A 26,544-nucleotide genomic window follows, 5' to 3' on the forward strand; every position below is an offset into this window, starting at 1 on the left:
AGTAGGCAATATGATCTGTGAGAGCAAGGTTCTTCCACCTCCCCTCTACTCCAGCCCCTTGCATGAGCTACTCAAGTTCTTCAAAGTAACTCAAGATGTTTGCGCAATGTACACTATCCCTCATGTGCAGACAGTTTTAACACTACCAGATAACCCAGAGCTGCAGTGCCTGAGTCCCCACTCCAGCATGCCAGTTTTACAGTAAGGTAGCTCCACTGAAATCAGTGCAGTGCAGAATTAGAACCATCAGGCTCGGCTGGGTATATTGCTATACCTCTGGCAGTAACAGGGCGTAATGGGTGCTCGTTGCCAAAGCCCATGCAGATTACTACTCCACACCCTGTGCAGGTGGGCAGGGAGTGGGTGCAGCCACCACTAACACAGCAGCCCGCCAGCCTGTGCACCAGAACCAATGCTTGGGAGAAAGTTAGAATCTGAGTCATGCCCTGCTTGTAGAGCAGTGCAGCTACACACAAGCCCTTCCTCAGGCTGCATTGTCAGGTGACAGTCCAGCACTTGGTGTTTCTGCAAGCTGTGTCCATCTCTCTGAGCTTGTGTTCTCCTCCAGATGCTCAGAAGTTCCCTGCAGTGTCATGGACGATTGTCTTCCAGTGCCAGGGTGCTGTCATAGGGGTAGGGCCGTTGGATTGGGCCAGGTCCTCAGTTGTTTGGCGACTGTTGTCCGCAGGAGTGGTCCTGTGCGGAGCAGAGTGTCTCCTCCAAGATCAGTGCGAGTCAAGGGTGCTTCGCACCTGGTGGGATGGGGCCCAGTGCTAACAAACAAAATAAACAGTGCAGTTTGGGGGTACGTGGAAAGATCAGTCCGGGCAGCGTCTGGAAGGAGAAACGCTGAAAACTAGACAGCTGGTGTCAGGAACACAAAGAAGAAGGTCACTGCATGTAACAGAGAAGAATGGGCTGGTTGTAATCAGCAGCAGGGGAAAGGCAGGGTGCTACTTAACATTCATTGAGCATGTTCCTGAAAAGGCAGTGCCCAAAAGTGCCCTTGCTTGGTTTAAGCCTAGTTTTTCTCAAGGCTATTAACACTGTGAGAACAGGCATTTTCTCTAAGATTGGCCCTCCCCTTCCAAAAGCTTTTTATCAGAGTGGTGGGGAAATCGTCTTGCAGAAGCCCAGGACCAGGGGAGCAGAATGGCTTGGCCCAGTGGAGAATCAAGCCCACAACCCTCTGCTGAATATTCTTTATAGAGTCGGCAATTTGGCCTTTGTGAAATCCCAAGAGTAAAGCAGGAAAGAAATAATCCAGTTGATATCCACTTTCCCTGGGCATGCTTGAGTCATTCTAGAATGGCTGGCCTCATAGTTTGAGGCATGTACATTAGGAAACGACATATGATAAAGCCCTGGAATCACTATTGTCTAGTCACAGTGCAATCTTCTCTCTGAATATGGACCACTCAGACACAGTCTTTACTAACATTACAGACACTGTCATCCCTCACTCAAACTGATGGGGAGGAGCTGATGTTAGCCTCATTAGGAGCCATCTCCATAATTCTCCCTTCATCCTTTTTCTCCACCCTACTGCAGATGGAGAACTGCACCCAGCCAGCTGTGATCACCAAAGATTTCTGCATGGTCTTCTACTCCAGAGATGCCAAACTTCCAGCGTCTCGCTCCATCCGCAATCTCTTTGGCAGTGGGAGCCTGCGGGCCTCAGAGAGGTAGAAGAATCTCCTTTCCTTTTCAAAAGGAGGAAGGAAGACACTGAAGAATAATTAGCAATGGTTATTAACAATGTCTTAGCTGTCCATAGTGCTGGTCACCCCAAACCTTCCCAAGGCACTTAGGCCCAAATCCACAAAGATATTTAGGCACCTAGCAGCTTTTAAATATCCCACTAGGCTTCTATCTGCCCTTACCACTCTAAAGTGAATAAACTAGTTCCACACACTGCAGGATCCTGATCAGAGGATCCTGATTTATTGATGTAATTGTTTCCAGAGGAGCTCTGTGTTAGTCATGCAGGGGGCGTGATAACCAGAGCTGGCCAGGAAATGATTTTTTTTTTCTTGCAAAAAAGGTTGAGGAAAAAGATTTGTTCATTGTTGTTGAAAGTTTTCAGATTTTTATCAAGAAGGTGTATTGGTTTAAAACTGATACCAAATACCAAACAAAAGTTGTTTTTTGACAAAAACCTGAAATTTATTGACTGAAACAGAATTTCTTTTTGCAAAAATGTCTTGAGGTGGGCGGGATTCAGGGCTGGAAAAGTTATGATGTCTGTTGTGGAGGACTTTTATTTTGTTTGCTGGTGTGTATGTATTAGGGTTGAAAGAGCGGTCTGTTCTATCATGCTATTGCACTGTGGAATGAAACTGCTGGGGCACCCAGAGCATGGGATGGGGGCTTTGTTATGTTTGTAAAAAACTAAATGGAATAGCCTGTTCTGAGGGGTTGGATTGGTAACATAGCCTTGAACAAGCTGCATCAAGTGCAGTCCTATAGTAAGGGTATCGCAGGAAATATAGTCTGTCTGGCACAGCTAGAAATCATGGACCTGGTTCCCCGGGGTGAAAGGGAGCCGGTAGGGGCCAGTCCTGTGTACGAGTAAGAACCCGCATCGGCCCATACCCAGCCCACAGTAAAGCGTTGCCACAGCAGTGCTTTAATGTCCCTGCCCCTTTTGCTTCCCCTGTCGGTGGGGGGCGCAGCAACATTAAAGCGCTGCCGCGACAAAGGACCCTGCAGCGCTTTAACGTTCCTGCCACTTTTGGCCCCCCGGCCGCCGACAGGCAGGGGGTGGGGCAAAGGGAGCAGCTGCCCTGGGGCCTGTGATTTAAAAGGGGCTGGGGCTCTGGACGTAGCAGCAGCGGCGTCTGGAGCCCTGGGCCCTTTAAATCAACACGGGAGCCCTGGGCCCTTTAAATCAACACGGGAGCCCTGGGCAGCACGGGCCAGCCAGACTCGAAGGGCTAGCTGGGGGATGCTGACCCCCCACAGCCCCGCCCCTTCCACCCGAGGCCCCACCCCTTCTGGGGGCCAGAGCCGCCCCACCCTGTACCGGTAAGTGGCCTCAGTTACTTTCACCCCTGCTGGTTCCCCAGGGCCTCACACCTTGTGTAGACAGTGAAATCTGTGCACAGTGGGTGTGTGTGAAATGCAACCTTTCTGATCTGGAGGTGACTTCCGCTCACTGCATAGGGGCAAATGATTGCACAAGGTGCAAAGTAATGAAGAATCAGGCCCTGTGTTCCCTGGTGATTGTGCAGTGTTGCATGTTCACGTGCACTGTTCTCTGCCAGACGGGACATGAGAACAGGGACTAACGCTGAGGTTCTGGAATGGGCTATGATTATTTTTCTCTCCTTTCCTTCCTTCCTTGTCCGGAAATCAGTGCATTATAACAGCCCCAGGATCCAGATACTGTGTTCCATGGGAGGATGCGGGCTAACCTGGTTATCTAGTAGTGGCACAGTGTGCTGGGGCTCTAGGATTGCTGTTCTCAAGCTGGCAAGGAAGAGGAAGTGCCTCATGACGCCCACCTACCCACTCAGCCAGCACGGAGGCATTACTGATGGGCTCTGAAGGGACCAATGTCCAGTCCTTTTCAGCTAGACTAGTCCATCTGGCATTGACCTGAGAGTGGGATAGTAAAGGAGATCAGCTGGAAGGCAGGCATAGGGTTCCCAGGGATGTCCCTGGGGGAGAAGAAAGATCACTTGAGGGTGTTTAATGCACTACTAACCCTTTGTTGCAACGTGCTAGAGAGCAGGAGGTGGACTGCAGGCCCCACCACAGCTCTCTGAGCATGAACATTCAGGAGGAGAATTTGAAGGACATTGCCAGAGCAAGAGCTTGTTCAACGCTCTTCTAACAAATTATGTACCACATTGTTATTGCTGGCTAGTCGCTTTGTAATGAGAATTAGGGCAAACCCACCATTTTCACAGCTGGGACCTGAGCCCCATTTCCCTAGCTGACACCTCTCAGCCACTGCATCCTGCAGAAAAGGGTCTGTGTGAGGAGCATTTGCCCTCAGCAGTGTGTAACCTTTTGCCTTCCATTTGCTTGCAGTAACCGTGTGACTGGGGTGTATGAGCTCAGCCTTTGCCGTGTGGCTGATGCCGGCAGTCCAGGTGGGAAGTTCATCTCTACCTCTGGGTTGCTTTAGGGGTTATTTTACCCATGGGGACTCCATTGCTGGAATTTAAAGGGGACCAAAACCCCTGGGATTCATTTTGGGGTTGGATTGTTTTGGCTACTTATTTTTTAAAAGGACTTAAACTTTGAGGGCCAAATCCATCCCTGGTGTAATGCCATTGGCTTAAGTGGATTAATATGTGTGGCCCTTTCTGTCTTTATTAGATGACAGGTTGTGAAGGTCAGCACCTGCAGCAAACCAGCATATCCAGTCCCATGCTGGGCAGGGGGGAGACAGAGAACGGATAGTCTATGCATGTCATTATCTCCCCAAAACCTCACACACACACACACACACACACACACACACGATACCGTGCTGCAGTGCAGATATATGGAGCATGTCTACAATTAGATATGCATCACCTTAGGCCATTCTCCATCTTACCAGCCCCAGTCTAAAGGCATGAACAATGATCTCTAAAGCGGAGATCCTCTCTCCTGCAGGTATGCAGAGACGACGCAGGCGTGTGCTGGACACCTCTGTTGCATACGTGCGGGGCGAAGAGAACCTGGCTGGGTGGAGACCTCGAAGTGACAGCCTCATCCTGGATCATCAGTGGGAACTGGAGAAACTCAGCCTCCTACAAGAGGTAAGACTCCACCCTAGAAACCTATTGCCAGGAACTTCAGTCAACCAATGGACCTTGACTTGTAATGGCCAAATGCAAGGTGAAACATCCTGTTTAACTGGCAGCTTCTCCTACCCATATCCACTAAGGTGTATCTGATGCTTTGCCTTTGAGGTACACTAGAAGCAAATACAACATGCAACAGCTGGTGCTGCTTTCCCACCATTTGACTCCATCCCCATGACTTCTCTTGCAGAGCCCAAGCACTGGTGTGTGGCAATTTGGACCTACAAAACTTTAGCTGGGAGGGCTATGCAGAGATCTCTTACTTTTTTTTCGAGTGCTTGCTTCATTAATGATCTGGATGGTGGGATGGATTGCACCCTCAGCAAATTCACGGATCACACTAAGCTGGGAGGAGATGTAGATATGCTGGAGGGTAGGGATAGGGTCCAGAGTGACCTAGACAAACTGGAGGATTGGGCCAAAAGAAATCTGATGAGGTTCAACAATGACAAGTACAGAGTCCTGCACTTAGGACGGAAGAATCCCAGACACTGCTAAAGGCTGGGGACCGACTGGCTAAGTGGCAGTTCTGCAGAAAAGGACCTAGGGATTATAGTGGACAAGAAACTGGATATGAGTCAACAGTGTGCCCTTGTTGCCAAGAAGGCTAATGGCATATTGGGCTGCACTAGTAGGAGAGTTGCTAGCAGATCTAGGGAAGTGATTATTCCCCTCTATTCTGCACTGGTGAGGCCACATCTGGAGTATTGCATCCAGTTTTGGGGCCCTCACTACAGAAAGGATGTGGACAAATTGGAGAGAGTCCAGCAGAGGGCAATGAAAATGATTAGGGGGCTGGGGCACATGACTTACGAGGAGAGGCTGAGGGAACTGGGCTTATTTAGTCTGCAGAAGAGACGAGTGGGAAAGGATTTGATAGCAGCCTTCAACTACCTGAAGGGGGGTTCCAAAGAGGATAGAGCTCGGCTGTTCTCAGTCATGGCAGATGATAGAACAAGAAGCAATGGTCTCAAGTTGCAGTGGGAGAGGTCTAGGTTGGATATTAGGAAAAATTATTTCACTAGGAGGGTGGTGAAGCACTGGAATAGGTTTCCTAGGGAGGTGGTGGAATCTCCTTCTTTAAGAGGTTTTTAAGGCCCGGCTTGACAAAGCCCTGGCTGGGATGATTTAGTTGGTGTTGGTCCTGCTTTGAGGAGGGGGTTGGACTAGATGATCTCCTGAAGTCTCTTCCATCCCTAATCTTCTACGATTCATGTCGATTCCAGGCTAGGTGTGTGCATGCCCATGTGCACAACTCCTAGAGATTTTTCCCTTGGTGGTATCCATAGGACCGGCTCTGGCACCTCCGGGAGCCCCACGCTCATGCGCTGGTATATGAGGTGCTGCTGGCACTGTGCTCTCTCAGTCCCTTCTTACTGCCCGTGATGGTCGCTCAAAGAAGTAAAAACAGTTACCTACCTTTTGTAACTGTTATTCTTTGAGATGTGTTGCTCATGTCTGTTCCGTGACCTGCCCTCTTTCCCCACTGTCAGAGTCAATGGCAAGAAGGAACTGAGAAGGCGCCAGAGTTGGCCCTACAGATACCACTAAGAAAAATCTTCAGCAGCCATGCATGTGGGTGCACACACTCCTAGCATGGAACGGACAGGAGTAATACATCTCAAAGAACAACAGTTACGAAAGCTAGGCCACTAGCTGGCATTTTGTGGAGTTTCTGATAGTTGTGATATAATGTCATCTTAAAGTGTCCCCATAGTAGCCCATATCGGATCTGTGACATTCGTTCACTCCAAGGTACTCATCACCATGTGTTTGAACAAGGCAATGCAGTGGGAAGGGAATAATGCAAGTGAAGTTAAGTGCCAGAAACTTGAACTTGAGAGTGAATGTCTTTGTCCAGGTTGAGAAGACGAGGCATTACCTCCTCCTGCGTGAGAAGCTGGAGACGACCCAAAGATCAGGCCTGGAGTCCCTGTCCCCATGTTCCAGTGAGGATTCCGATTCCCATAGCACTTCCTGTGTCTCCTCTCCACTCTCGGCAGATGGTGCCTCAGAGGACAGGAGCTCGCCCTTGGAGACCCCCAGCGAGAGGCAAAAAGAGCTTGCCGTCAAGGTATTGTATTGCAGCAAGCTAGCCCCTCTAGAGGGCTCGACGCTGGGGAGCAGATGGGCAGCAGCATTCTACATAGGCTGGAGAGAAGGTTGGAAGGCCACAGAGAAGGGAGTGGCCCTCATTGAGGTGCAAGGAGGTGACAGCATGGAGGAGGGTTTCAGCAGAGGCAGTGGTTAGGGGAGGAGGCAGTGGGCAGGAGATGTGGAAGGAGAATCTGTGGAAGGTCTGAGGCAAGCAGGGGAATCCATGACATGGATTTGGTGCTCACAGCTGTTCCTCCTGATCAGCAGAATGTTGCCTTTGAAATATTTATCCAGAGGAAGCTGAGACAGAGCCGCGCATTTCAGGCCTGGCAGAGAAGGGCAGATGGGGAGAGTTACTGGTGGGACTGGAAGACGTTTATGTGTTCATGGGGAGAGGTCTTGCTTGCCAACTGGATGTTGCCTTTTGTTTCCCCTGCAGTGCTTGCGTCTCCTCACACATACATTTAACAGAGAGTACAGTCACAGCCATGTCTGCATCAGCGCCAGCGAGAGCAAGGTAGGACCAACTTCCCAGCACCATTAGCACTCCCTGCTTCGAACAATGATGTGATAAGCAGTATGGAAGTGCTGGTTCTGCTCAGACAGTGACACTTACTGGTAGTTAGCTCCTGGCCTGGCCTGCATTGGGAATCTTAGCAGGAGATTCCTGCTGGTATGCGGACAAGGCCTCAAGGTGCCATTTCACTCCACATTAAGCAGGCTCTGTGTGCTAACACCAATGGCATGCCACAGTCATTGCTACTGGAGAGGTGCATGGTGCTGCATTCCATGAGATTACCACCTCCACGTCTATCTCTGCTTTGGCTGAGCAGAGGAGGGGAGGAGAAGTTGCCTCTCCTAATATCTGTCTCCTGGTCTGACTGCAGTTCCTCCCTTATGGGACTGAGAAGGAGCGGGATCAGTCTTGTGAATCTAGTGCCTTCCAGAAACCCACCCCCCGGCTACTAGCCTAGAAACACTGGTGCTCTGGGACCTCAGGGCTAGAGGGTCAGCTCCAGAAGGAGGCCAGCGTCAGCACTGTGACAAAGCTTCTCACTTTGCCTCCCACTTACTTCTCCAGAGCAGAGCACAGGAGGGCAGGGCCCAGTGGGTCTGACCCTGCCAGTCCCTGATACCTTTTCCACTGGGAGCACGCAGGAGTGGAAAGGGAAAGGAAACAGGAGGGAGATGTAGGCAAGGGGTGGGAAAGAGCAGATGATCTGCCCTGAAGATTACCTATGTGGGGAGAAGGAAAGTCTGGTGACCTGCCCCGTCCCTGGAGTCTGCATCTGCTAGAGGGCTGTAAAACTTTCCCTAGCTGGTAAACTGTGGGGAAAAATCAAGGGCATTAGTATATCTAATATCGGCTCTAACCAAAAGGCAAGAGCTATAAAAGATAGCACCCTCAACTGTGTTATATCGGCCTAGCTCCCTTCTCCTCTAGGGATCACACTGACTTTGAGAAGCTGTCCTCCATCTGTTCAGAGTAACCTTTAAAAGACCCCAGTAACCATGCAAATATGGAAGAGGAATTGTCTCTGCAGTAAGGGAGACCGCTCGTTACCCAGCTAGGCCCAAATTCGTACCAGGAATAAGCAGGTGAAACTCCATTGTCTTCAGTTCACCAGACCGAACTTTGGCCTTTGCCCTCCAGGCTCATGTCCTATAGCTCAGATTAGATTTTGATTCCAGGAAATGATTTCTTTCCTCCTGCAGCTGTCAGAAATGTCTGTGACCCTGCTGAGAGACCCCTCCATGCCAGCTCTTGGTGTCACCACCCTGACTCCCTCTTCCACCTGCCCATCACTGCTAGAAGGACAGTATAAAGACACTGAGGTCAGGTAAGAGATGCACCCAGACCACTGTGGGCTGAGAAATTCACACTGAGGCCCAAACAAACATGTACAGGGTCAGCCTGATTGCTAGTCCATACACCAACCCACCATGAGATTGGGCATAACCATCAGTCTCTGTGCAGAAGAGATACAGTGCCAGCATCACGGGAGGTTTGAAGGCCAGAAGTGATGAGCATGCACAGTGATTTGGAGGGGGGGATTCCACAGGGATATAGCCTTGCCTGGGTCTAGCCACTGCTATCAGTAGGTCACTTTCGTGCGCACCAAGTTAGCCAGTTTTCAGAAGAAAATCAGAGATGGCTATTGGCAAAAGTCACTGTGAAGGTATCATTGTAATTAAATACCTTTCTTCCCCTTCCAGAACCTCCCATCTCTCTTCCAGGGCAGAAAGCCCTGAGCCAGAACCCGTAGTGGAGGGAGAACTGAAGAAATCTCCTACATGTGGGTCTGAAGATGAGAAAGAGACGCAGCGCTTACTGGTCCCCGATATTCAGGAGATCCGGGTGAGGTATGAGCAGTTGGTTTACTTGAAGCAGGAGGTGTCAGTGTACTTTGAATGCCCTCATGGCTGGAGCTGTCCCTGCTAGAGTGGGCAGTTGTTCCTGTCTCAGTATAGCCACATGCAGCTCCCTCCTCAAATGGCTGGAAGCCTAGCTGGGGACATAGGAAGATGGCAGGTATTCAGACTAGCTGCTGCTAAGTGACAAGAAGGTCACAGGGCAGGAGGTTCAAGGCTGGCAGTCTGCATCTGGAGAGGTGGGATTTGCGGGAAGGAGGTGAGGGACAATCTGCAAAACAGCAAGAGTAGGGACAAGTACTTGGGGTTTTAACCCTTTTGCTGGGTGGTTTTCTTCAGTCCCTAAGCATGAGACTGCCCTGTCTTGCCCTCTGCAGTCCCATTGTCTCAAAGAAAGGCTACCTGCACTTCCTCGAGCCTCACACCAACGGCTGGGTGAAGCGCTATGTGGTTGTGAGGCGCCCCTATGTCTACATCTACAATACAGACAAGGACTCTGTGGAGAGAGCCATCCTCAACCTCTCCTCTGCTCAGGTGGAGTACAGTGAGGACCAGCAGGCCATGCTCAAGGTAATTGCTGGAGGTCATGATATGGGCAAAACAGGGGAAGCACAGCTCGTGTCCAGGGCTGTGCTACAAGTGCAAGGGGGGAACCAGAATGGCAGCACATGTCTGAAACCATGTTAAAGGTAAAAGAGAGGGGCTGCAGTGATGGCTATGGGCCAAGGATGGGGAAAGACCATAGGGATCAGAAACTGGTACATGAAAGGAACAGTGATGTTCACAACATGGTGTTGAAGGGAGAAGAGAGTCTAGGAGCACAGCGGTATGCTAATACTCCCCACAGAGCCAGCTTTAGGGCGATCCTGTGCTGCTCGACAGCTCACACCTAGTTCCCTTGATATCACGGGGTCCCAAAGGGTGAAATTGCACCTTTAAAAATGAGAAATGTTCTCATGGTGTCAGAATCCACTCTCCTCTCTGCAAAGAAGCCACAACAGAGCTCTGATCTGTGACTGTTCAGAAAAGCAGAGGAATTTCACATTCAAGGAAACGTAGCCTACTGTGATAGCATCTTCCCTGGCATTGTCTGGGTCCTGTTCTATGTCCCTTCATGCTCCAAGCTGTGCTGCATGTTGCTCAGTGTCATCTCAGGTAGCCTGGTGGACTCATTCATGGCATTGGTCTGTTTCAGACCCCCAACACATTTGCAGTATGCACGGAGCATCGTGGAATCCTTCTTCAGGCAAGCAGCGACAAGGACATGCACGACTGGCTGTACGCATTTAACCCTCTGCTAGCTGGATCCATAAGGTACCTGGGGACATTTTAAACCATTCCGTTAGGAGACAGCCTGGTAACCTGTTGGTAATGCTCTAGGCTGCAACAGCAGAAACTTGGTTTTGATTGTCCAGCTTGGTTTCTTGCTCCCCAAATCTGCTCTGTCATGCCTCTTCCTACCCAGTTATCAAGCATCTTCCATATATTTTTGAAGGTGGAGCTGCAGGGAGCAAGGCCTGCTGTGTGCTGATTGTAAAATTATTGCAAGGGGTTGGCAGCATCAAATGAGCAAAACAGGGCAATTCCCAGAGACTCCTTCCCCTCCATCCACTTCAGCTCTGTCGCCTTGTGACAAGGGGTCTTGGTTTAATGTTTTTCTACAGAGAGATGGTGCTACTCTTGGTCCCTTTCATTTGTATTTCAAATTGGATGTTGAAGTCTTATTCCTTGCTCTCAGAACCATTGCTTATAAAATTCACATGCTGCCTTTATGTAGCCCAATCTGCTTCACAGACTCTATGCAGATGCAGACACTGCATCATAAGGGGTTAAAATTGCAGGTGGGCAACACGGTGACATAGTCTTTCTGCACTGACAATCCAAAATTTTGCTCCAAATCCCAGAACAGCTAGGTTTCTCAATAACTCTGAATCCTAATGATGATGGTTTAGTAATGCTGTTGGATTGGGGTACACCATGGGGGCAGGTTGTACAAGCACTTCTCTGGTGGCCTCATTGTTTTGTGCAGCATTTAGGAGTTCATTTTAACTGTGATTTCAACTGTGCCAGCTTAATGTTACAAGGACACAGTTCCCCCCCCCCCCACACACACACACACCGAAATAAACACAGAAATTCAGGGCTAGATCCTCAGCTGATGGAACTAGGCATCAGTCTATTGAAGTCAATGGAGTGACACCAATTTATAAGAACGGCCATACTGGGTCAGACCAAAGGTCCATCTAGCCCTGTATCCTGTCTTCCAACAGTCGCCAATGCCAGGCACCCCAGAGGGAATGAACAGAACAGTTAATCATCAAGTGATCCATGCCCTGTTGCCCATTCCCAGCTTCTGGCAAACAAAGGCTAGGGACACTTCAGAGCATGGTTTTGCATCTCTGTCCATCCTGGCTAATAGCCATTGATGCACCTATCCTCCATGAATGAATCTAGTTCTTTTATGAAACCTATTTTATATCAGTCGAGGATCTGATCCTTAATCCCTAGAACAAAACATCATAATTTCAGTAGTGGAGTTAAAAGAAGATAAAGAAATAAACAGAAATTCTCTGTAGTCATTGTATAAAGAAACATACCTACCCACCCTCCCTTTGATTGATTCTGGTGCTGCCCCCTGTCAGGTACACATGGATTAATTGGGCTGTGGATGGGTCTGGTCTCATCTGGTCTGTGCCGATGTTAAACCAGCCCATAGTTTCTGTGTGTCTTGCACCTCTTTCTACCTCCATGATAGGGTCTCTCACAAGGAGAGTGTCTGTCTCCCTTTCTATCTCTCCACATTCCTTTTCTAGTCCTTTGACTCCTTTTGTCTCCTGGTTTCCAAAACAGATCCAAGCTGTCCAGAAGGAGAACAGCCCAGATGAGAATCTAACCTAAAACCGCTCTCCACTTCATCTGTCTGCCGGCAGGATCAAGATTGCTGGTTCTATACAAGAGTCCCTATCTTAATGTCAAATCTTTTATGCCATCCACCACCCCAGCTGCCTGCTCCAGAAATGGATCCATCTCGATTTACACCTTCACTGGGAAAATGCATTTCTGTTATATCTGCAAAAGCCTAGTACAGCCTGGTCATGATTTCTTGTGCACGTGATCTTCTGCCCATCTCCTCATTGAGTGACCTTGGTGTCACATGAACCTGTAACTTTCAAAAGCAGGAGCTGTGTTTTTTATTTTAAAGCAAGGCTACAATTTAAGGAGGCAGGAGCATTTGAAAGGTCAGAGATTACAAGTCATGAGGAATTGCTTCCATGTGAAGAGAAAGTGATAGATTTAAGTACTGATACTTCTTAATTTATTGACATATAAAAAAAGGTAGATTAAGTTATGGTAGTTTGAGATTTATAAAGTATTTATTTCTATTTACTTCACTGCAATCTGTATGTTCAGTTTTTCCCGTTTTGTTGCTCATGTCTGCACACATAAAGCCTCTCCCAGGGAAGGCAGAGCCTTGGAAGGTGGGCCAGTGGGGAGGGGGTTGTCAGGCTGTTTTGTGATGCCATCTTTGTCTTCTTTCTCAATCCCCAGCACTGGGAGGTCTGGATGGATTCAGGAGGTCATGCTCCCACCTGTGTGCAAACATGTACACACTGACTTCAGAACTCTCACCCTCCTGCCCCCACTGACCCCAGAGCTCAAACCACTTTTCCTCCAGGTGGTGACTGGATAGTACACTATGCCATCCCAAACGAGGCAATCCACACATAGCACAGCAAAGACATGCACACAGACAAGTCACCACACTTATCGAAGCACTTTGTGTGTGTATCCCATCCCCTCCATTCCCCCAAGTGCTTGAAACCCAGGTAGACTGCAATGATGATAGGTTCTGGTTGGTTCTACACAGGAGATTTGGTTTGGGGTTCTTACCTCTATTCTGTCTGTTTTCAGGGCCCAACCTCAAATGGGGTGAAAGGGATGGAAAGGGGATCTGAAGTTCTGGAAGGGCAGATGGTTCTGTCAATCCACTTTTGGGGTAGGGTGCTGTTCGAACGCTCCCAATGAGTACAATGCAGCCTGCCTCTCAATATCCTCAGTCACCTTCTAGTAAGTATGCAGGCCATCTATACTGTACTGTACTAATCTCTGGCCTGGGCTGTACTGTACTAATCTCTAGCTGGGAAACCTCCAATAGGATTAATCAGTGTCACAGGGACTCACACTGCAGATGGGACTCAAGAATCCTATCTGATAAAACCCACCCAGCTGGGAAGTGGGGAGAGGCAGGAGGGATTGCATCCCGACAGTGAGTATAATATGGAGAGAGATGACAGACCTGTCTTGTGCATTACTTGCAGACCTGCATTCTGTTTAGCTAGCAATAGCTTGTTCTGGGCTACCAGGTGGCTACTGCAACCAAATGCTGGTTCATTAGTGAATCCTGGGGCATTGCCCATATAGTTACATCTGTGCAGATGGTCCGAGTTAATAAAGGGTTGTTATGGGGGGGGGGTGGTCAAAGCTAGATCATAAAATTACACTGGAGCCTAAATTCAGAACAGTTGTCTTGAACCAGATGGCTGAGTCTCACTGTCCTTTTCTGAAAGGGCTTTTACTTCTCTTCTCTTTCATATGGGAAGAATCTGTTTGCAGCAATTGAATGGGTAGCAAAGAGAATGGCATGGGGGTGGGCAAGGATGAGAGAAATTGCGACTTCTCTTTACTTTTATATGTGATTACATTGTCTTATTCCCCTCCCCCATTTAAAACATTAACTTCATCCTCTTTCCCCTTGCCCCACCTCTCTATCAGGCTTAGACTGCCTACATAGAACAGCTAAGTTGGTGGGGGAAGCATACCAAAGCAGACATATGACATCATTAATAACCCCTCTCCCCATGGAAAGGACCTGGTCAGGTAGTGCTGACCTTGCTATAAGCTTTTTAAAGTAACTTAAGCAGCAAAGGTCTTTATAAATTTTTAATTACCCAGATTGTTTAATTAAGATTTCCAGTTGGTTGTATGCACCCAACTCCAGGCAGAAACAGGGGGAGCTCACCCTCCCTCCATACATATACCAGGACCATCGCTGGTCCATGCTTCATTGTCACACTTCACGGCTGACCTTAATTTGCACAGGACGGCTGTGCCTTGGTTCTCTTAGGCACTTTTCCATCCTTTCTGTTGTGTTTGTTGAGTATTGTATGTGTGGCTCCAAGTGGACATGGTCTATGCAGTGTATTTCTCCGTTCACTTTTTCTTATTTTGGGGAGGCTAGGGCATAGAGTAAGGGGACGTGGGGAGCCCAACAAAGCCTCCATGCAACCTCAATGGGCTGGTAGAGATGTCACACACACACACAAAAGCTCCCAGCAAACTGCCCACCACCATGCTGCAGTGTGAAGAAAGATTTCATTCCCCAGCCTCTGCCTCCTGTCTGCACAGAGACAGTGCATTTGTATTGAGCCACTGTTTACCTCAGCTCTCATTTAGTTGGGGATTGGTCCTGCTTTGAGCAGGGGGTTGGACTAGATGACCTCCTGAGGTCCCTTCCAACCCTGATATTCTATGATTCTATGATTCATGCTTTTGTGCTTTTTTTTCCCTCTGGACCCCGATTTGCTTTTGACCAGCTCAACGGCATCACTACGAGTCCCAGGGAATTTCATTCTATCTCACAGACCTGGATGGCACTGCAGGTTCCTGCAGGGAACAGTGTCAGTGCAGGTGGCAGTGCTTGTTCCTTTCAGTGGGCTCTTTGTGCCAGTCCTACATGGGCAGATGGGTTAGACAGCAACTTGCTGACCCAGGTGAAGGTCTCTTGTTTTTACAGCTATTCCTTATGGACTTAGAATTATTTTTTTAAATACAGGACTGAATTTTAATAATTAAATTAAATGCCTAATGCCTGGGATAAGTGCTTTATACATACAAACAAATCTTATGTGTTATTATCTACACAGAGAGAGATGCTTTGCCTTCAATGAGAATCTGCAAGAGAGAAACTCCAAACTATGGCCTCAGTTCAGAAAAGCATGTTTAGCACATACTTATGTCCATCCGTATCCAGCAAAGCAATCAAGCATGTGCTTAAATCACACTGAATGGAATTAAGCACAAATCTAATGTTTAGCACAGGGGCAGGCAACCTATGGCACACGTGCCAAAGGTGGCACACAAGCTGATTTTCAGTGGCACTCACACTGCCCAGGTCCTGGCCACCGGTCCGGGGGGCTCTGCATTTATTTTAATTTTAAATGAAGATTCTTAAACCTTTGAAAAACCTTATTTACTTTACATACAACAATAGTTTAGTTATATATTAAAGACTTATAGAAAAAGACCTTCTAAAAACATTAAAATGTATTACCGGCACGCAAAACCTTAAATTAGAGTGAATAAATGAAGACTCGGCACACCACTTCTGAAAGGTTGCCGACCCCTGGTTTAGCACATGCCTCAGTTTTTTGCTGACTGCTGAATCAAGACCTAGAACAGTTAGAGCACTCCCCCTTGTGTATATATCCATATTAATCAGTCTTAAGTTCTAGGGTTTTTTAATTCTCAATTCTTTGTTCTATCTCCCAGCTTATAAGGGAGCTTTCATAGAAAGGACTAGGGCTCATTCTAACGGCTAAACCTCACCCAAAGAACTGATTGTCAGCTGGTGAAAATACGTTTCAGCAATCTCTGCTCTGGCAGCAAATAGGTCCTTCCACTGAGGCCCTGATGATGGCCAATGGAAAGTCTCCCATCAGCTTCAGTGCATTTTGAATCAGGCCCTTGGTAAAGACCACTTGGCTTGAGTACCTATTTTAACATACTTCATAGTCAAAAACTTGTTGTTTTGATGCAGTTTCTAAGAAATGTCCTGAATGGCTGGTACTGTCCTATCAAGAGCTAGTGTAAACCAAAGTGTTCTGGAGCCAATCTTAGGAAGCATATGAAATTTTAAGCCCCTTTCTTTGGTAAAACAGGCTTATTAAATTTCCATTCTCATCCCAACTGAACTCTGGATTTTCAGTGTAAATCAAGACATTCTTGGACTTCTGTTTTTTGTTTTTTTTTATCTCTCATTCAGTCTCATTCTCAGAGATTTCTCCAGGTTAGAGCTGTCTAGAGTGGAGGTAGCTAGGTTATAAAAGTATATCACCATGCTTCCTTATATACATGCCTGTATTTGTTTTGGACTAGACACAGAATCACAGGAGACAATGGGAGAAAAATGAGGAAGGGATGCAAATGCCAGTGTTGGGTCCTCTGGGAATCCCTGCCAGATCAGAGAGGAAGGATGGCTTGGGGGTGATACTGTTATGGGTCTTGCCTTAGGTCAGCGATCCTGAAGAGCATGGTCTTGATGGTTTGGTTATGGAGAAGACATCTGGTTTCACTCAGTCAGTGCTGTGTGCCTGAGGCCAGCAAACCTGCAGAGTACACTACTTTTCTGAGTTAGAGACAGGTCTGATCCAAAGACAGTGGGAGTCTTTCCATTGACACCAGTGGGTTTGGATCAGGCCGCAAATATAAAGATCTAGAGTTGAGGAATAATGACTGCTTATGGGACTTATACTGGCTCCCAATAAAATATCCAAATAGCAGCCATCTGCTGTTCATGTGGATTCCCCAAAAGGGTTATTTTCTTTAGTACCATCTGGGGAATGGCTGGAGAGTCCTAATTCTATATCTTCTATATGTGGAGAGTCCTGGAGAGTCCTCTTCTATATCTGACACCCCACACCTTTCCTTAACTTAGCATCCCTGCTGTTGAGAGTCCCACCCAGAGAGACATACATTCTCAAAAATTCAAGTAGATGATACATGCATCAGCCCTTAGAGTAGCTGAGACTAAATTCTATTCATTGTTCTTTCCATGGGATTTGAGGATGAAAAGGGTCTTCAGGATTTAAATATTAAAGATTGCGTAAATCTTTTAGCTTCGGTCAAAGCTGAGGCATAGAAACTTTGTTGTGAGGGTAAGAATGGCACAGGAAAAGACCCATATAGTCCTTATAATGAAGAAACAATCCAAAATGGGTGCATTTGGAGAAGTCATCCAGTATATTTCAACATGTGTAGATGAATTTGAAAACTAATTGAATTCAGTGTGACACAGCTGAGTTGTAGACTGGTCACTCAGAAGTAACAGCAGTTGCACAGTAATAGAAGCATACTGTTCCCTTGGTGTAACAGAGGTCAGTGAGATAGAATGATATCATCAAAGTTAATCATGACTTATCAGGAAGGTAGGATAAGAGGTAATTTAATTGAACAAGTTTGTCATGGGGAAACAGCTTCGAAATCAATGGACTGTCTTTGCCTGGCCTTTTGTAATCATGCAAGGGGCAGTCATTTGTCTACATCAAGTTTTTCGTATGAAGCACCCATCCTGATGATCTTCAGCCAACAATGAGGTACTCACTCAAAAAAAGAAATACCAGTTCTTCAAAGGGCCCTCAGAGAACTGCTGGTTTTGTAACCACAGAGAAAGATTTCCCAAATTGACCTCAAAAGAAACAAGCAAGAAGAAGTTGAGTTTTTACCGTGGGAAAGGAGGCAGCACTTGACTGAGAACTGGAGGAGCTCACATAAGCATTTCCAGCTGTTACCAGTGATGCATGTCATAAACAGCAGCAGCCCGTAAGAGCTTACACCTTTCTAAGGTGCTCTTACTGTCTCTCTTTCTGTCTGAAAGAAAAGGAGTACTTGTGGCACCTTAGAGACTAACCAATTTATTTGAGCATAAGCTTTCGTGAGCTACATCCGATGAAGTGAGCTGTAGCTCACGAAAGCTTATGCTCAAATAAATTGGTTAGTCTCTAAGGTGCCACAAGTACTCCTTTTCTTTTTGCGAATACAGACTAACACGGCTGTTACTCTGAAATCTTTGTCTGGTAATCAATGAGCTGTATGAAGGAACTCTTCATGAGATTCAACTTGTTATTAAGATCTTACTGTAAAATGAAGGCGGTTGTGGTTACTTTTATTTTATTTTGGTTGGGGGATTTTTTTGGGGGGGGGTTGGGTTTGGTTTTGTTTGTTTTTGCCTGTGCTTCCATTATCTAGTTTGTCCACATGAGTTCTTCCTGTGATGCCATCCCCAAGTGCTGGGAGACCATTTCTCTTGCTTTGTATATATGTGATTGCTGTGGGCACACCCTGTACTACTGTATAATAACAAAATTACTGAAGTCATGAGTCTAGTTTTCTCGATGTCTTAAACTATGAGTGTTGGAATTTAGGGTATTAAACTGTTTGTGTATACTTAAGGCATTGTTCAGTTAAGAAATAAATGTGGCATTTATGCAAATACTGGACAATGACTCCTTGGTCATTTTTTTTTCTTAAAGAAATAGGTGGGGTCAGGTTTAATAACATGTAATAAGGTTTTAACTCAACATATCTCTAGGGATAAATTAGTATGACAAAAGAATTCTCTTCTCAACCCAGTAAAGGGTGGTCTATTAGATTAAATCTCAGGAAAAACTTCCTAACTTGAAGAACAATAGGACAATGGAAAAAACTGCCTCAGGAGGTTGTGGAAGCTCCTTCACTGGAGATTTTAAAATGGAGGCTAGATAGCCATCTGTCTTGGATGGTTTAACCACAACAAATCCTGCATCTTGGCAGGGGGGTTAAACTAGATGACCCTTGCAATCCCTTCTAACCCTATGATTCTATGATGCTGTAGCTTCAAGGGGGTACTTATATGTATGTTCAGATATTTTATACCATATTTTATACCATTTGAGCTTTGTCATACTAGTATATAGTAATAGAACAGTAGCACTTAAGGTGATAAACACAATGGGGTCAATTGCCCTCTCATTTAGCACTCGCTTACACAAAATGCTCAGCACTCTGGCGCCAATACAGCAAAACATTTAAGGATGTAAGTAGTCCACTGACATCAATGGTTACAAGCGTAAGTGCTTTAGTAGACTGGGACCAGAGTGCTCAGCACATTACTCTTGGGGGAATTTGCACCACTGCACATGCAGAATTTGCAAAGAAATTAATGTGAATGCAGAATTTCCTTTTTCTCCCACAGAAATGGGCTGCAGAGCTGCTAGCTGCCACTAGGGGTCACTGGACCCAGCAAAGCACAGCTCACAAATAAAAGACACCTGCCGGGGAGAGGGGGAAGGAGCTGGAGGGTTCCTGGAAGCTGCAGTTCCTGGCACATCCTGAAGGAAGGAGGCGGCCTGCAGGAATATCCACACAAGCCTGGGGGACCCAGCATCAGGCTGTTTCTCCCTCTGGATCCCTGGGCTCTAGGGGTTAGGAGGTGTCAGATTCTGGGCTGTGGGATGCCCTGCAGATGGGCTCGGGGGGACACCTAGCTGGGCTCTGGGGGGCAAAGGGGACGAGTGTCTGGGCTGGGGTGGGCCCCACAGCTGGGATCTTGTGGAGAGGGGGTGCAAGTGTCTGGGCTGGGGTGAGGAGGGGGTGTGAGTGTCTGGGCTGGGGAGGCCCCAAGTTGTGGGATAGAGGGTGCGTGTGAGTGTCTGGGTGGAGGGGGCTCTGTAGCTGGGATCTGGGGGGTAGGGGGTTCATATGTCTGAGCTGGGGGGCACTCCATGGCTGGAATCTGGCAGGGTAGGGAGTGTGGGTGTCTGGGCTGGGAGGGCACCCCACAGCTGGGCTCTGAAGGTTAAGGGGTGCAGGTGTCTGCCCCCGCTACTGGGCTCTGAGGGGGAGGGAGCAGAGAAACAGGGATTTCTTTAACTCTCCACTCCTAGAGGAAAATTTTTGTGCCTGTATTGTTACTGACATAGTTGCTGACATGTATTTTGAAATAAATTACCAAAACAATTGAAACTGGCATGATTTTATAGTGTTATTTTGACAAATATTTGCAGAATTTTAAAATATTGTGCACAGTTTTTAATTTTTTGGCACAGAATTCCCCCAGGAGTAGCACATTGCAGAATCGAACCTTTTACACTGGTCTGTCTCCACTGACTTCTGTGGAGTTACTCCTGATTCACACTGGTATAAGTGAGTGGAGAATCAGACTGAATCCTCCCAGACTGAACTTCCTACATAGAATAGGTAATGGTCTAAGAGTTCATAAGCCATTCATCCCTACCCAAAGGAACCCTGAAGCTAGTCACCCAAATCTTTGATTAAACGCTTCTGCTAGTCATAGGCAAACACACTCTGAGCACAAAAAACCTAAGGAACATCTTAAAGCAGGCAATGTAGAACACACAAGGTGCTGCACAGTGATGTATCAAAAAATATACCATAGGTGTCAGCACCATGAGAATAGCAGAACTCTGTTATAAAGACTTAAAAGCTGGAAAAAGTTCTGGCACAGGACAATAGGGATTAGATCATTTCCAATTCAGAGGATATTTACAGCACTGCAGTATTCACTTATTTGCAGTGTGGCCTACCTTTAGAACAGGGGATACTACTATAGTAGATTTAATTGCAGGTGGAGGTTTTAATGGCATCTGCTGCGTAAATGTCAACCCAAGGCAGCATTATTTTTCTATGCCCCATGCCCTGGAATGGGGAATTCTCTTTTGGGCAGTGCCTGGGGCAGCTCCTAGCATCAGAAACCTTGACAGCTTGACTTCATTGGAGCTGTTTTGCAGGAGCAGGGCACCTGTGGGAACAGTGGATCCACCCCTATGCATCTGGTTTTTCTTCCCACTGTTCCTGAGAATCACGGTTGGCTCTTCCAGGGAGGTTGGTGCAAACCCAACCTTCTTCCCTAACAAAACAACTGGGAAGAGAACTACAAGAGGGGGAACCTCATGAAGATTTCTTCCCCCAGAGATCACCCTGGGCCAGAGTTCTATGGAAAGGGACAACTGGGTTCAGTGTTTCTACTTTAGATTGGTTCATCTGGCTGAGATAATTATTCCTGAGGCACTGAAAAACCGTCCCAGTTGAAGAAGAAACCATTGTGAATATAATGAGCCAAATTCACTGCTGATGTCTATGTGCACAACTCTGTAAAATCCAATGGATTCACTTCACTTTAGACAAGCAGTGAATTTTACTCCATGTGAGCCTGTCTAGCATGGACAGTGCTAATAAGTGCCCGTCTATTGAGGTAGACCTCAACTCTCAGAAGAGCTGTCTGAAATGTTTTCATGAAACTGTTCCTTATTTTCCAGCTAGCTCCAGTTCTCAAATTTTGCATTCTATTTCTGGGCAGCAAACACAGAGGTCATAGGTGTACTCTAGCTAACACTGAAACTTTCATCTTATCCCTTCCCATCTTCCTGGTTTTGAGAATATAGATGGAAACCATCTAGAGAGATAGTGATATATGGCACCATAGGCATGCACACAGGGTGTGCCGGGTGTGCCCAGGCACACCCTAATGCCCTGAGCTCCGGCTGGGAAGGCTGCTCCTCCCCCCTCCCCTGCTGGAGGCTCGGGGTGGGGGCATGAGGAGGAAGAGGAGGAGGCTGCAGCAGTTGCAGGCAGCGGTGGCGTCAGAGCCGTGTTTACATCACTGCTGGCCCCAGCAGCGCGGGGTGAGTGGAGTCGGCCCAGGGGCCCAGCTCCACCAATATTTGGGGCTGGGTGTCCCACCTGCCGCCCCCCACATCTCCTCCAGCTCCCTCTTGCTGCCCCCACACACCTCCCCGGGCCCTGGAGCAGAGTGTCCCTGCTTCTTCCATGCAGCTCCATGCTGCCTCCCTGCAGCAACTGCTGCTGTAGGGTCTTAGTACCCCCCATCTCAACTGCCAGGGCACACTGACTCTGAACCTGCCCTTCCACCTCAGACCCTCCCCTTTTCCGGCAGGACCCTCCACCAGCACAAGGGGCCCCCTCGTCCGCAGTCACCACTCCTGCCCCAAGCTGGACAAGGAGGCAGCCCCATCCCTCACCCCCAGTGAGGCTACAGTCAGGGGCAACAGCAGGGGAGGAGGCGCATGCAGCACCCCCCAGCACCCACCACAGGGGAGGCGAGAGAGATTCCTGGACCTGAGAGGGGCCCTGGGAGCACATGGATTGACAGTGGTGGGGGTGAGTGTGCTGCTGGGGGGGCAAGAAAGGGGGGCTCCTCCCCCAGAGCTCACTGCTGCCAGCAGGGAAGGGGCTGGGGGGAGTCCTCTCTGGCCCCTGTCCCAGAGCAGCCTGCCTGCACTCCAAACTCATCCCCAGCCCTGCACCACCCCAGAGCCCTCACGCCCAGCCAGCGCTTTCACCCCCCCCCCCACTGCACTCTCAACCCTAGCCCTGAGCCCCTCTGACACCACAAACCCCTCATCCCCAGTCCCAGCCAGAGCCCTCATCCCCCTGCACCCTAACCCTCTGCCCGAGCCCCCTCCAATACCACAAACCCCTCATCCCCAGTCCCAGCCACAGCCCTCATCCCCCTGCACTCCAACCCTCTGCCCCAGCCCTGAACATCTCTAACACCCCAAGCCCCCAGCCCCAGACAGAGCCCTCACCTCCCACACTCCGACTCTCGCCCTGAGCCCCCCCCACACCCAAATCCCTCATCTGCAGCCACACCCCACAGCCCTCACCCCACACCTCACCGCTGCACCTCCTCCCATCCCCAAAATCCCTCCCAGAGCCTGCACGCTGTACCCCAATCCTCTGCCCCAGCCTAGGGCCTGCACTCCAGACCTCCCCCACCCAAACTCCCTCCCAGAGCCTTGGGCAGGTGGGGGGCAGAGTTTGGGCAGGGGCGTGTTCTGGGCACCACCAAAATTTCTACAAACCTGCCACCCCTGGTGACAGGGTCCCCCCTGCCCACACAGGGTGTATTTGTTGCCTGTACAAACTTCCCCAGCAGCTGTACAGAGTGGTTGTAATTGTGTCACACAGCAAACCCCACACTGCTACCATGACTCCCTTGGCCCCCTGCCCGGGCCCGCCCAGCCAATCACCACTTCCCCAGCACTACATGTGACCTTTGTTGACTTACGTCAGTCATAGCACTCTTCCACCACTGCGCTCCAGCTTGGTTGGCGCTCTTTGCGCCCGCCCCGTAAGTACCATCACGTCATTGGTCAAGGGAATGTCCAGGGGGTGTGTCATATCCATACTTCTAAGGGTAGCCTAGAATTCCTCCTTACCTGTCAGGGGTTAAGAAGCTCAAATAACCTGGCTGGCACCTGACCAAAGGGACCAACGGGGAAAGAAGATACTTTCAAATCTTCGGGGGGAAGGCTTTCTGGTGTGTTCTCTGGGGAAAGCAGAGAAGCATCAGGTCAAAAAAACTCCTTCTCCTATAAACCATCCTGTACAAGACTTTGATATTACAAAAAGAGTAAGTAAATAAGGCAAGGCGGGTTAGATTATCTTTTCTTTTCAACTTGTGAATTTTCCCTTTGCTAGAGGGAGGCTTATCCCGGTTTTCTGTAACTTTAAAGTTTTGCCTAGAGGGGAATCCTCTGTGTTTTGAATCTGATTACCCTGTAAAGTATTTACCATCCTGATTTTTCAGAGGTGATTCTTTTACCTTTTCTTTAAATAAAATCCTTCTTTTAAGACCCTGAGTGATTTTTCCATTGTTCCAAGACCCAGGGGCTTGGGTTACATTTGTAACCAATTGGTTAGGGTATTATTCTCAAGCCTCCCCAGGAAAGGGGGTGTAAGGGCTTGGGGGGATTGCTGGGGGAAGAGGAACTCCAAGTGGTCCTTTTCCCTGGTTCTTTGTTAAAATCACTTGTGGTGGCAGCGTTACTTAAACCGAAGGGAGAATTTGTGCCTGGGGAGTTTTCAACCTAAGCTGGTAGAATAATCTTAGGGGGTCTTTCATGCAGGTCCCCACGTCTGTACCCTAGAGTTCAGAATGGGAGGGGAACCCTGAAAGGGTGGGATTTGGTGGGGACTCTGTTCTGAGGGGCGGTGTGGTAAGGGGGCCGGGCCAGGCCAGGCCAGGGGGGTTGGATACGGGCCAGAGGGTCTTGGGGGCAGTCAGGGGACGGGGAACAGGGATGTTGGATAGGGCATGGGAGTCCCAGGAGGCCTGTCAGGGGCCGGGGATGTGGCTAGGGGTCGGGGCAGTCGGGACAGGGGGGTTGGATAGTTGGTGGAGTCCTGGGGAGTGATTAGGAGGTGGGGGGGTCTCTGGAGGGGGCGGTCAGGGGACAAGGAGCAGGGGGGTTGGATGGGTTGGGGGTTCTGGGGGGGGCCCATCGCGGGGGGATATGGAGAGGGGTCAGAGCAGGCAGGGAGCAGGGGGAGTTGGATGTGTCAGGAGTTCTGGGGGTCCTGTTAGGGGGCTGGGAGCGATTGGATAGATGTGGGAGTCCTGGGGGTCTGTCTGGGGGTGGGGGTATGGATAAGGGTCAGAGCAGTCAGGGGACAGGTAGGGGGTAGAGTCCTAGGGAGGCAGTTACAGTGGGGGGGGTCTCAGGAGGGGGCAGTCAGGGGACAAGGAGCAGGGAGGCTTAGATAGGGGGTGGGGTCCTGGGGGGCAGTGAGGGTCAGGGTCCCAGGAGGGGGCAGTCAGGGGACAAGGAGAGGGGGGGTTGGTGGTTCTGAGGGGGGCAGTCAGGGGGCGGGAAGTGAGAGGGAGTGGATGGGGTCGGGGCGGGGCTCCCTGGGTGCACACCCTAATGAAATGTGCTGCGCATACCTATGTATGGCACATGAAATATTAGGGGACAAAACTAAAAACACTGCAAGCTCTCAGAGAAAGTTTTGCAGATTCTGTTCTATTATAGTCCATTTCTGATACCATGACCATCACCATGGTATCTCAGCACCTTTCATAGTGCCTTAAGCTATGTGACTAGCATGATCTGTCAATGTGAATATGGTATTTGGAAACCCAGAATTCCTAAATATGATTAATATATTCCTGTAGTGACCAAGGAAAAGATTTCTGCTATATAGCCTTCTCTGTCATGTGGAAAGCAAAATCACGTGGGGAGTTAATGAATAAATATGGCTGGCCTTGCGGACAAAATTAAATGTTAATATCAGCAGGACAAATACTAGTGTCAGAAAGTATTTTGTGAACTAAAATGGGATGGTTCCACCCCACCCTCCGGTGTATCATATTTTCACACAGGGCTCACATCAAGGTTGTATTGGATTATGTCACAGAGAAATAGATCCTGCTACATGTGGCACAGTTAGTAAGCGGGCGTAGGGGCGGGGTGGGAGGGAGAATTGTACAGTGGACACCGGAGTTAGTGGATACTGACCTCTTACCATGTAACTGGAGCATTAAGCTTCTATAACCCTGATCCATGTCAGGTGACTAGACCCAAGAAGCAAAGAGCAGCCTCCTACCAGCACTCTTCTGTGTCACATCCTCATTGCATGGCATCAGGAGCTAACTAAATCTTTGGTAAACAGAAGCTGCTTGACTCCCTCACTCTGAAGGGAAAGTTGACAAAGGAGGTAATGGAAGAGTCTCCAAACAGTCCTAGAAGAAGCACTGAAGTGATGTGCTCCAGCTGGCTTAGGGTTGCCACCTCTGATACAAAAACCTGGGCCATCCAGGATTAGCCTGAACCAGAAAAACTGTGTGTACCGAGCAGTGTTACATATGCCCCAGGACAGTTACCTCTAAAAAAACTCTAGGAAAACCTGGACAGCCCTAACATGGCTCCATAGATTTCTAACCTCCCCCCGACTTGGGCTTTGAGTTCTTCCCACCTAGCACCAAGTGGCTAGGCCAAATCGTGCCTTTGATGCTCACAATGCAAGCACGCAGGTGGCACAGGCCGAGCCCCACAGCATGTAGGTATAAGACTGCTCCTTAGGGCAGCGCTGCCTGGAGCGATGGCGGGCCTGGCACTGGGGGGCAGCAAGCACACCAGGGCCATTGCACCTGGGTAACACACCTGCCCTGCCCTGCCCTAGAACCCCCTGCCAGAGCCTGACCTCAGGCGAAGGCCAGACCTGCAGGCCCTGCTTGCCCCGCGATGGCCACAGCACAGTGGTATGGCCTGGCCTGACCTGGGGACCCCCATTTCCCACCATGTGATTAGTAGCTGAGAGAGGCCTTAGGACCTGCTTCAAAAAAACTAGCCACTAGCAACGGCCCCAGGCCCCTACCCCCGCCAAGTGATTGACAGGAGGCGGCTCTGGTCCCACCCCTCGGGGTGATTGGTAGGCGAGAGGGCTCTGGTCCCGCCCCTCGGGGGTGATTGGCCGGCGAAGGGTTCTGATCCCGCCCCGCGGGGTGATTGAGGGAGGGTGGAACGGGGCCTTAGCAGGAGCAGGAACTAGGAAGCGGCTCTGGAGTCTCGGGCCGGGCTGGATGGATTTGTTCGGGGACTTTCCGGAACCGGAGCCGGAGCCGGATCCCTCGGCAGCAGGTGAGCGTGGCCGCACCTTTTCCCGCCGCAGGGGGTCGTGGCCGGGGCCGAGA

The 26,544-nt window shown here is 49.0% G+C and overlaps 2 protein-coding genes across 7 annotated transcripts in view; both read left to right on the forward strand.

The window, feature by feature from the left end:
- Positions 1-17,990, forward strand: part of KIF1A (kinesin family member 1A) — a 223,114-nt gene extending 205,124 nt beyond the window's left edge. For all 4 annotated transcript variants that reach the window (XM_084639637.1, XM_084639634.1, XM_084639635.1 and 1 more), the window contains 10 exons: positions 1,552-1,685; positions 4,039-4,100; positions 4,612-4,757; positions 6,664-6,876; positions 7,339-7,416; positions 8,616-8,740; positions 9,117-9,263; positions 9,650-9,842; positions 10,468-10,586; positions 12,123-17,990. In XM_084639637.1, the coding sequence (XP_084495763.1) occupies positions 1,552-1,685; positions 4,039-4,100; positions 4,612-4,757; positions 6,664-6,876; positions 7,339-7,416; positions 8,616-8,740; positions 9,117-9,263; positions 9,650-9,842; positions 10,468-10,586; positions 12,123-12,165 (1,260 nt within the window). In that variant the 3' untranslated portion in view covers positions 12,166-17,990. The remainder of the gene's footprint in view (positions 1-1,551; positions 1,686-4,038; positions 4,101-4,611; positions 4,758-6,663; positions 6,877-7,338; positions 7,417-8,615; positions 8,741-9,116; positions 9,264-9,649; positions 9,843-10,467; positions 10,587-12,122) is intronic.
- Positions 17,991-26,346: 8,356 nt separating this feature from the next.
- Positions 26,347-26,544, forward strand: part of ILKAP (ILK associated serine/threonine phosphatase) — a 57,785-nt gene continuing 57,587 nt past the window's right edge. The window contains exon 1 of one of the 3 annotated variants that reach the window (XM_084638488.1): positions 26,347-26,491. In XM_084638488.1, coding sequence (XP_084494614.1) covers positions 26,434-26,491 — 58 coding nt within the window. In that variant the 5' untranslated portion in view covers positions 26,347-26,433. The remainder of the gene's footprint in view (positions 26,492-26,544) is intronic. The other 2 variants (XM_084638489.1, XM_084638487.1) reach the window with 2 other exon arrangements.

Source organism: Lepidochelys olivacea (assembly GCF_965140295.1).
Source record: "Lepidochelys olivacea isolate rLepOli2 genome assembly, chromosome: 9".
NCBI lineage: Eukaryota > Metazoa > Chordata > Testudines > Cheloniidae > Lepidochelys > Lepidochelys olivacea.